Below are 11,853 nucleotides of genomic sequence, written 5' to 3'. Positions count from 1 at the left end.
CACACACACACACACACACATCTCCCACGCGTCTTCTTTCTCACCGCACTCTGGCAATTTCCATCGTTGGCTCTAAAGAGATTTGAAATTGCCTTTGGTCCTGCAGCCTTGGCAATTAGCAATTAGTGAAGTGATTGTAGCAAGCTCTCCCCGCCTCCCTTGTGCTGCTCGCTCGCCTGCTGTGCAGCCACTGCATCCCCCCTGCCTACTGCCCGTAGTGATGTGTTGAAACCATAGGAACTTAGTGGGAACCTGTGTGTGTGCTAGTGAAGCCGAGCATTTTATAGTGTATATGTGCTGTACGTGCTCTGGTGTTTTGGTGTGTATGCCTGTAGCTTTTGGTTGTATGCGGAGCAGTGTGTGTGTGTTTGTGTGTGTGTGTGCGTGCTTGTGTGTCAAAGACAGCCGCTTAAGGCCATGTGTGTTGCTTGCAAACATCTGCCTGATGCGCTCTACAATATGTTTGCTTATGCACTGCACCACTGACCCCGGTCATCCTTCTCTGTTGTTGTTGATGGCAGTGACAGTGATGAGAAGCCACTGAAGGGCAGTAGCCTGTGTTCCCTGCATGGCAATGGAGACAGAGTGAGCAGAGACAGTCTGGTTGACTACGCCGACGGCGGAGAGGAATTCGATGAGGACGGTTCATTTATCGGGGAATATTGTGGACGCAAGCACAGAGGTTCTGTTAGCGAGCCCAGTGGACCCAGTGCAGTCACTGCATAAAGCCAGGCTCCAGTTGAAACAGTCAACTTCCTTACTTTTTAAATTCATCTTCCGTGGCATTAAATATAGCTTGAATAGCCAAATATGGAGGAATAAAAATGACTCAAATGTGCAGAAGTTTTTTCTTGAAGACTGAAAAGGAAAGGAATACGCCCGGCATACACATCAATGTGAAATGTGACTCTTTGTACATACTGTAAGACAATGAAGTGTATTTGTATCATGTTTTATGATTTTATTAATAATAATAAAGTGTTTTTGTACCTATCAAGCCATAATTCTCAGCGGCGTACATCGGAAAAGCAGCAGATCAAAACTTGTTTTTTATACAGTGTTTATCTACAACATTCATTTTCTGTCACTTTCATGATCACAAATATCTAGTCCAAAATGCTTTACTGTATATGTACTATAAATTATATGTATACATTTTTGATTTTTGTTAATATATATGTGAAAGTTGATCATTTGTATTTTTTTTATTATTGAAATGCTCATGATGTCCTTTAATACGGTGGCCCTGAGAGCTCAACGCTCTGCAACTTAAGAACACACACGCAAACAGACAAAACACAAGCCAGTTCATACACATGCGCTCCAAATACTCACAACACAACCAAATACACAAACACGCTGCAAGTAGCACAGACAACAATGGAAGAGTTTCAAGGGGAAACTAAAGACGCACTTAGTGCTCAATCCTTTCCTCCAGTCAAACTGATGAAGATGTTTTCTGAAGTTGTTTGTGTTTTTGGGTATATGTGCATGTGTTTGCTTAAGCTGCAGTGCGTTGAGCTCTCCGGGCCACTGTACCTTTGTGTCATCATATCAAGTGTTTGTTGACAGAAACGTCAGAACAACATGAACTCCAGAACAAAGTCAAGGATCTGATTTCCCCAGCACTTCCCCTGGTCGGCTGTGGGAGTTAAAGAAGGGATATTTATTAGCTGTTAAAGTAATGTGTGTATACATTTATTTACAGAACTTGTTAAAAGTCTAATTGGTGATTAAAGCTCTCACCTTAGGGAGTCTCCACTACTGAAGTGGAAGTTTTTAAACCAGAACAAATTGTCCTACTCCCACTCTTACTTTTTTTAATCATGTGCCTTTATTCTGCCTGATATCACGGAGTGAATCACTCTACATCCCTTTAAGATTATCTGGCAGCTGGGCTATTTATTATCTTGAAATTCTAAATGTCGAGTCCTTTCTTCCCATTTTATTTTTACTTGGCGCAGTGATTCATCAGTCTCTATTTGTTGCTCCATGTCTGTCATTTAAAAAGCACCCACACTCATATGGTAAGCTCACAGATGACCTTCCATTGAACATGGAAAGGGAAAACATGATAAAAAAAATTCCTCCTTCCTGAGCAATTGACGAAATTATACAGCATATTTTGTTCACAAACGAAGCACAATGTGATAGTGAAATGATAAAAAAATATGGCTGAATTAAGCTTGATTTTCTCAAAGGTCAAACACGTAGCAAATCCCAGAAACATTTTGCCCGTTATCTCCGCAACACATGCCGTGAATCCTCACATGCATAATACATGTTGCTAAAATATTCATCGAGGATATAACTCAAATAAAGTTGAGATTTGACCTATTGAACAATCTTTCTTAAACAGATGTAATAAAGCACGATATACAAAGTGCTAAATGCTTCATTGGCTAGAGGCTAATTTTTAATGTTTACGATTGTAAGGCGAGTTCTTTAAAGATACGATACAAACGTACTGTTTCAGATTGAAGAAAGAAAATGTGGCCTTTTGAAATGCAAACCCCAGAAACTTTAATGGCCAAACTGCATGTTGTATGAGATTCTTTGAAGATGTTAAAGACAAAAACAAATCCTCCCACACAGTAAACAACATGAGAAAACAATAGTCGACAATAAAGTGTATTTTCACTTCAAACCGAAAAGAACAAAAGTGGTTATAAAAAAGTTTAGCTATGAAATATAGTCAACATTGTAGTCAATCTCTTTCCCATTACTGTACCGGGTCCCATGGCTCCAATTATCTGAACCAAAGCAGTGCTCGCTCCCCCCTTCAATTTCTGAGGGGGAAATATAGCACCTTTGATGAGGCAGAAATCCCAACTAACGAAGATGGGAGACGATCGACTCATCCGTCATTTGGTGGGAACCTTTTTAAATCCCTCTAAAACAGCCCAACTACCCCTCTGATTCACTCCTTTATTTTGAAGCCTTTCAAGAATGAGAATTAAAAAAAAAAAAATAAAAAAAAAAAACGCTCAGAGGCTCAGGACAAAGATTTTTTTCCCTCATGTACCATATTTGTTTGTCCCAAAATTCCAAAATGGGCCAATTGTGAGTAAATTTCAGATTTTTCAGTCTGAACATTTATGGAAGGACAAACTATTACAAGACAACAATGTTTATTTTACTTTATGTGAGCTTTCGCTCGTTCAACTCCTCCCACCTCTGTCACTGGACTTCTTGCATATCTCTGAAATACCTTGGAGGCCCTTATCTTCTGTTTTGAATACACAGCCTCCTTGCAGCCACTCTGTCTATAGCCTGGTGATTATAAATAGGCATTCAAGCCGTAATCAAACCAGACTTGGGATAGCAAGCACTCCATGCCTCATGGCAAGATAAAGGTCATTTAAAGAGATAATCCCTGTATTGTCAGGGATTACGCCCTCATCCGTTTTAAAATTGCTTTCTCCGTGGAACGTTAAAACCTCTAAACAACAACAAAAGATTACTGTGGTCAAAGCCTCCCTGAGTGTCACCGGCAGCTTTTTTGCTCCACTAAATCTATTCTGAGGACATGCAGGTGACCCTTCCTAAAGTCATAATAGCCCTATTTTGGAATTAGCACGGGTCACTTCAACATCACTTCAGTCCACGCTGAATGGAACGGCCACGCTGGCTGCACGGTGTTTTACTCATGCTATCGCTAGTGGATGCTGCACACTCACGGATCCGAGCTCAAAGCAGATCACTCCCTTTCAGTCGATTTGATCAGAGCTGATATTTAGACTAAGTGCCCTGGAAATTGCCTGGTGGGAAGAAATCGATAGCATGCTCACACATGCTGTGAGTTTGGCCCCCGTAAACCGCTTGCTGTAACCACTCAGCGTTGTATCAACCTTAAACCAGCCGAAGATACTGCAAGGACAGGAGACTGTGCAAAAACAGTCGCACGAAAGGGAAGATTTGCAGTTTTCTCAGGGCGCGAGATATTGAGTTTACGCTGCAACTATCCAGTAAAGAAGAAGATCTCATCAATAATGAACACCGTCGGGTTCACCGAGAGGGGAACTGTGACAGGTGTTTCCTGGGATGCTCTTAAGGAAGACCTTCCTCTCTTTGCTGGCTTTTCAAGCAATGCAGTTATAAAGCTTTTGCAGAAGTGCTGGTTTCAGGAGTTAAACCAGTGTCACGGCTCTCGCTTTTTTTTTTTAAAGGAACAAATAGCTAGTTGCGCCTGCTGAGAGCAACACGCACACAAATACTCCCAAGGACAAGCTGTGAGCGCTTTACCAAAGAAAGAGGTTAAGGGTGGGTGTGGGGGGGAGGGGGGGGGTTAAGTATTGAAGGTTATTTGACTGCATGCTCTTAATTGAAACGCGCTTCAGCAGCATTGCAGATGCGGGAAAAGAATCTCAGAGAGGCAGCTCATGACTTTGACACACAAAGTATTTCAATGTCGATATTCTTCCGCTGGCCTTCACTCTTTGTCTGAATTTTATGATGTGGGAACAACGCCCGGGCTCACCTTTATATTGAAATCCAAAGCAGACTAACATGAAAAAAAAACCCCAAAAAAACCACAGTGCTGTCAACCAAGACATCAACATCTACGCACGCGTTCAAGAGGCTGTTATCAGAACAGTTGAAAATGCATTTTGTCGGCCTCCTTCACAGTCTTCCATCAGAACTTCCTCACCTGATAAACTCAAATCTAAATGCATCAAATAAAAGTTGTCCCAGTCACTGTAACACATGGAAGAACTCCCATCTAATTTAGGTCTCAGGCGTCCTCTTCCCCTGTTCCTTTCATTCTTTTGTCATCTCAACATGGTGCTATGCTCACCTTCTGCTAAAATTTAATTTGTCGCACTAGAATGCAAATGGAATGGGATGATTCTGCATACAGAGAATCCTTTTAGAGGGCTATTATTTCCCTGGTAAACTGCTTTAGATGCAAGCCCAGACACTCTCAAATGCCAGCCAGCAATTAAGTGGATATTTGTGTGTGTGTGTGTGTGTGTGTGTGTGTGTTGTGTGTGTGTGTGTGTGTGTGAGAGGGAGAGTGTATGAGTCGAGCAGGAGAAGGCAGGGACACTCAGCCATGGCAGAAACTAATGAGACATGCACTGGTAATATGATTACAAAGTCAGCCTGGCTATGTCAGGGAACAGGGGGGGGCGCTTTGGTAGAGACATCTGCACAGGACACAGTGGACGCTGGGATGTTCCCTCGTACCACGTCTGCATTACATTACCTGAAAGTGAGTAGCAGTGAGTGCAGATGGTGGGAGTGATGGTGGGCTGTCAGTCAGACGACAACATTGACATCAACAAAATGAGGATTCGAAACAACTCAGGTATGTTCAATCATTAAGGACTGCAGTCTGGCTCCATTTAGGTCAACACGTCCTGAGTTTGATCCAGATAAGGATTTCATCTTGACACCTGCTGGAGGATTAGATAATTGACTTGTAAGTGCTGCGTGGGTATTGAATAATTCTCACCTTCCTTTCTTAGCCCGCGGCTGCCAAAGCAACAACGTGGCACAAACCACAATCCGCACACAATAAACGAGACTGCTCGAACATCTGAGAGGCCACCGAGCCACGAGAAAAAATGGCATCCACAACTTTCACTGCTGTATCAAAAATGGCTTTGTTGTTTGTTCGTGTTTGAGCCCCCCACCTGCTCACCCACGCTGATGTTTTTAATGTTATTTTTAGTGCATCAACATGCTTGTTAATAATGATTCAATTGGTCTATTTTAACAAATGTCAGAACTCAAAGTGCAGCACCGTGTTCCTTTTTTTTTTTTGTTTGTTTCCTTTTCCTTTGTAGGCAGTAATCAGACTCTGGTATTTTACAAACAACCCCCCAATGAGACAAATTGAGTCTGAAACCTTATACTGGTATTTGGTTTTAGTGTTATTAAAGTACAAAAGGCTGGCGGCAGCGAGAGAAAAGTTAAGTGGACACAAAGCGAGTGCATCTCCTCTGCTTTACAAACTAATTAAATGGGTTATTTCAGTTTGCTGATGTTTGTTAATAAGCAAGTGATGAGCAGCCCTGGATATCAAACAGAAGGGAGCAGTGCGTCAATGTCAATTTTTATTTTTCCAAACAATTCTTTTTCTGTGATTTTTGTTTCTGTGATGCGTTTCTCGTGGAACACCACTCCTGAATTATTCATGACGCCTTCATTAAAACACCTCCATTTGCATAACACACAGGGGCCGTAAAAGATGCATTAGGGCTTTTGATCCTGGTGTACATGTCAAATAATTTAACACAGAGTTGGACCGCCAAAAGCCCAGACACACGGAAGAGCTTAAATGTCTCAAAATAAACGGATAATAAACCTCAGTCGGTTTAAAGTTTGAAATGAAAAATTACCATGCAGAGATGTAAGTAGGTCAGAGTGGACCCCTTTGGTGCAATAACCCACTTGAAGAAGTAAATAAAGTATGATAAAGGAGTCGTGATTCTGGAGGACATTAGTGCTTCTCTCTGGAGAAGTTACACCAACGTGATTTATTAGAATAATTATTTTGATGGGGGCAGTGACAGTTGTTTGTCAAACGTGATTTTCCAGATGTGTCTAGAATGATAGAGCAAATTTTGTCACATTTTCATTTCGATCACATCAAGTTTGCAAACCTACACCGACCTAATCCCACACACGCTCATCTGCACATCCATCATATTTTAAAAGCTTTCCCGGTCGTTGCTCCCTGGCTGCAGCAATCAGGCTAATGAACACAGATTGAATGATAAAAGCCGCACTGGAGAGACAGGTGTAACCACCGGCCTCTGCGTCCAAAGCACAGCTACAGCTGAACTTCATTAATAGTGCTAGCTGCTGTTACCACCTGCTACACACACACACACACACACGGGTTAGCTTCTGTCACTTTTGGGGACATTATATTCATTTATATTAATTTCCGGAGGACTTACCCAAAGCCTGTCCTTTCCCTCACCTGAACCACTGACCCCCAAAATCAGCTTTTTCCCAATTGAAGACACAACTTTTGCCCCCAGCATGAAAAGCTTCCCCCTATTCACTGGTCTTTAGTCTGAAATTTGTCCACAAAAGTAGCCTATGACAGAAACGCAAACACAAACACACACACACGCGCACACACACACACACACACACACACTTTTTTTCAGTTTTTGGGAAATTAAGGGACTTTCAATCATTTCCTGGAGACTTACCCTGACTCTGACCCAAAATGAACTTGGGGACCCTCACTCACACTCTGACACACTCAAAGATTGTGAGGCAGAGTCATTATCCTTTTCCTTATGCAGTGTGCAGGATTGTGAATGATCAGGTTATTCCATTAACAGCAGTTTCACAGAGAAAGACAATCCAAACTGAAATCTCATGAACGTGTGTTTCAAATGGTCGGACACGAGTTGATACCCCAGTGTCAAACTGTACCGTCCCTGTTTCTGTGTTCACACGGCCTCAATACTTAATACTCAACTTACCGCTCAGATCTGATGTGCTTGTCAAACGGTTGTTTTTCAATGAGAAACGTAACGTCTTCACGCCGACTCTAGGCCCGGAAATGAATGAAAGAAGACTGATTCTTTGTCAGGATCTTCGTCCGGTCAGGAGATCCGACTGGGATCAAAATGCCTTTTTGAGCACGGCGTACAGCTCAGACTCAGTGTGCAGGCATTAGTTTTTCATTAATGCTACTTTGTAAATTGACTGCACCTCTGTGTGACATGCATATAAATACACCTCTTTATGTTTTTCAGTGAGACCGATATTTGACACCAATCTATGTGCAAAATAAGACCAAGAGGTAATTCCTGGGATGTGGAGGTTCACAAATGAAACTGAGAGCACACTGACTAAAGTTATCATGAATGGTGCCTGCATGGAGCTCAGCTCATACCAGGGTGCATTACATAATATAATAATATTCTCTCTCTCCTCAGGTTTCTGTGCTCAAGCCCGCTCATATTATGCGGGACTGGCTCTCCTGAAGATTGGCAGCCGATCAGAATGACCGATGATAACCTGTGACCGTGACAATGCATTCGGCATCAGTGTAAAACTGTGCATGCCACAGCCGCAGCTGATTCATTTATTCAAGTCTGCAGTTCCTTTAAATTTCTTGAAATCCTATGTGACAAATTGGCACGGTCAGCACTAGGACAGTCTATTGTAAATAATTTTCAGCCCAACACTTCACTGTGACTGTGCTGAACCCCTCCATAACAGTCGTTCTTCATGTTTCCTCAAGAATCAGGACACAGGCAAAATCAGGTTTCTAACCTTGTTAACATCCATAACATCCATTTTTTTTTATATAATAAAAGACATATCATGAGCGAAATAAGCAGTCAACGCCATGACAGTGCATTTCCAACTGCAGTGAACTGATGACAGTCTCATAAGAACAGATGCAGACAGCCAGAGATTCATATGTCAATCAATCAATCTGGTGAACTTGCTTGGACGAGGGGCGGGAAAAATGACATCACATAAACCAATAAAAGATGTGGTAACCATTTGATTTACAGGCTGTTGATAATGTAGTAATTACGTGTTAATAATGTTACTGTAAAATATTGGGTAAATATGAAGTAAAATTGAAGCAGAAATTGAGAGTTGGTCTGTAATTATATGGGAATTGTTATAGTAAGTAGTAAAGCCCACATACAGGGTAAGCGTCCTGGCTCACTGAAAGGTGAGACTGTGGGAATTACAGATACTTTATTTCACTGAAAGTACTTGGCTATGTGGAGGAAACTGCTGCTGTGTTTATGTTGGGCGACAGCAATATACAATAATAATAAAATATGAGACTTGGTATCACCTGCCAACAGCCACTTGGCATTTTCTGACTTAACGGTTATTTTTTGGTAATTTCTTCACATTACTACAGAATTACCACGTAATTACTACATAATGAAGAGTTTGTAAATCAAAGGGTTACTAAAGATGCAAACTGTTCTGATACGTCTTCTAGTCTTTGGCGACAACAAACTCCTGAGTCTCGGTCTGACTGAGGCTCAACCTCGTGGCTGAGATGTTTCCTCCGCTCACCATGTTGATGCTGTTTTACCTGTCAGCCTAGTGCAAGCAGAGGTGGTGGGCGGGGCACAAAGCCTGATCCAGAATTTTTCAGGTAGAAGTGCTTCCAGCCCCAGTTTTTGGTTATATTTTTTTATGTGGGAAAACCATGTTAAACAAAATATTCATCATATAAAAATATTCATCAATTTACATATCTTACACTGGAGTGACAGAAATTCGCACAAACACGGACATCAATGCCACAAATTCTGCCTTGTAGCACCAGACATGAAAATCAGTCACACTTTGAGATCTAAATTATAGAGGAAAACATCTGATTTGAGCTTCTTTAACCTGCAGTGTGATTTTGTCCTAATGTTTAGTTTTTTTTAATCTATCACCTGTTGCTGGACTTGTGTCCTTGTGCTTCCCCCCGGAGCTGTCCATCTTTGGCTTTTTGTGCAATGGAGAAATGTTAACAGACCCAGATAACACCCAGTTTGCTGATGTGAGGTTTTGGACCCCCCCCCCCCCAATTTTGTTGTCCCTTTTTATATCTCAACTTGTTGCAAAAAGGCGTGAGAGCATAATGGATGGAAATGGCAAGTAAAACTGGTGCAAAAGGCATCATTTGGCCAGAGATAATCGCACAATCGACTCTTAAATCCTGGTGGAACACTAACGCAAAAGCCTGCATATTTGCTTCTTTCAATTCCACTCAACACAGACTGATTACTGTAATGGCTTTTGTCCTGTGATACACCATGAAAACGCTTGATCCTTTTCCATGCTGTGAACCATCACTGCTGAGCATTCAAACACACACACACACACATACACATACACACACACACACACACTGGAGCAATGAGCACAGATGGGTATTATGTGTTTAGTGAGGATTTCTATCTCTCACTGTCTTTCTTTATTGCAATCTTTTTATTATAATCATGCGATGCCCCCTCAAGGCACAGTTCAAATACTTAAATCTGTTAAAAGTGCAGGCTGTGGCAGTGACAGTGACAGTGGCAGCAGCAAACATTGTTTTGCTGTGATACAGCAGCGTGGATTATTATTTCTTAGACTAACGGGTTTCTTTGGTTGATTTCTCTGGAAATTGCTGCGCTGCTGCTCCTTGTGGATAATAATTTTGTGTGGGGATGATAAACTAACTAAACTCTCAAGCTAAATGGAAGCAACTGGCAACAGTTGACTGAGAGTTAGAGCGCAGACACCATCTGAGGTCTCTAGTGATTCAGAGATTGTATTGTTCAGCACATCACTTTGTGATCTGGGGGATACAAGCCTGGCATCAAAATGTTTTCTTACAATTACAGACAATCAAATTGGAATGTTGAATTGTAGCTGCCAGTAATTAGCAAAAACTAGTTTGCATATGTTTTTCATATTACAGTGTATATTTAATAACCCTTCACAGCAGTAAAAAAAAAAAATAGCTCCTTAGACCAGAGGTACGGTATCGTCTCTGTGTTTTTTTATGTTTTTATACAGATCTTAACAGTTTTTGGCTCTGTAAAGCTCTTTGTGATTTTTGTGTATGAAAATTGCTGTATAAATAAACTTTACTTTTTTTACTTAAAAAAGTTTTTACCCTTGCCTGAGGTGGAAAAGCAAAATGTGACAAAGTGCAATGGAAATAGCAAATCAGTTGTGATGCACATGAAGCCTGTGACCTGTTGAACGTCCAGCTTCCCTGGAGAGACAAAAGCATGAGATCTGTGTGGACACTGTGACGTTCCTCAAATGAATATGTCAGTGAAACAAAAATGCCATGTTTCCATTTTGTTTTTCATATCATGTTTGTTTGTTTATTTGATGTTTGACTGTTGCTCTTTTAATGACATCATCTTGTCGCACCAAAGTGCTTCACGGGCACAACAGGTGATAAAGCTTTTCATTAATAAAATACAACAAACAACAAGCAAAAAATTGTTGCTAAGAAATAGGAATAAATCAAGGCAAGGAAGCAGCTGTAATAATAAGTTTTGACTTCAGTTTTGTTTTGATTTAACTTTAGGAAATTATGAGACAGGCACTAATCTCATTAAGGCAGTCTTATTAAATGGACCAATAAAATGCCCTGAAGGAGGCATGTACAGAGAAAATGAAACAGGTCCCAGAATATTCCCTGAGGAACTCCACAAGTTAGAGGAGCAGAATCAGACATTCGGTCTGCGATAAATACAAAGAAGTTCCAATTTGTTCATTAGAAGGAAAACAGCTGAAGTGCTGTGTCAGATATCCCATCCCACTTCTTCATATGAAGTAAGGAAACACTTCAAATCTGCGTTGTGAAAGGCAGCTTCAAATGATGCACTTCATTTGGAGGCCTTGTTGCATCCACAACACCACGCCCTCCTAGCAACCTCCCCCATTCACGGATGCTCCCCAACCCCTCAACCGCACTTCCACCTTTGACCATAAAGAGGCTGAAGAAGTGATACAGGACTCGTTGAAGTAATTCTAAAACTGTTATTAGCTCTGCTCATGTCAGTTTGTTGGTTTGTTTGTCAGCCAGCAGGATTACGAATACATTATTGAATTGATTTGCACCAAACGTGATGGAGGAGTGGTTCATGGGCCAGAGAAGAACCCATTCAATTTTGATGACAATCGGGTTAAAGAAGTGGATCCAGGAAATCACTTTTGTTGCGAGAAGCATTTTTCGACATTTTCATTGTACTGATCTTGATGTAAAACATGAGATGCAGGTAAGAATCTGCATCTCACGGATGTGTAAGATGCGCTTTCATTCTAGTGAATACTAGGTACTGCAAGAAGAAGTCTGGAGGTCTGACTTTGAACTTCTTTTCCCAAGGTTTCTTCTTTTTTCCCCCT

General features: G+C 41.2%; 1 protein-coding gene across 12 annotated transcripts in view; it reads left to right on the top strand.

The window, feature by feature from the left end:
• chl1a (cell adhesion molecule L1-like a) overlaps window positions 1-1,190 on the top strand; it is a 51,332-nt gene extending 50,142 nt beyond the window's left edge. For 10 of the 12 annotated variants that reach the window (XM_023427570.2, XM_023427572.2, XM_023427571.2 and 7 more), the window contains one exon: window positions 522-1,190. In XM_023427570.2, coding sequence (XP_023283338.1) covers window positions 522-726 — 205 coding nt within the window. In that variant the 3' untranslated portion in view covers window positions 727-1,190. The remainder of the gene's footprint in view (window positions 1-521) is intronic. The other 2 variants (XM_087179610.1, XM_023427581.2) reach the window with 2 other exon arrangements.
• Window positions 1,191-11,853: the final 10,663 nt, after the last annotated feature.

Source organism: Seriola lalandi, unplaced genomic scaffold (genome assembly GCF_002814215.2).
Source record: "Seriola lalandi dorsalis isolate HSWRI2012SDOR001 ecotype SW California unplaced genomic scaffold, Sedor1 jcf7180002054861, whole genome shotgun sequence".
Lineage (NCBI taxonomy): Eukaryota > Metazoa > Chordata > Actinopteri > Carangiformes > Carangidae > Seriola > Seriola lalandi.
This window is presented reverse-complemented; position numbering and strand designations above follow the sequence as displayed.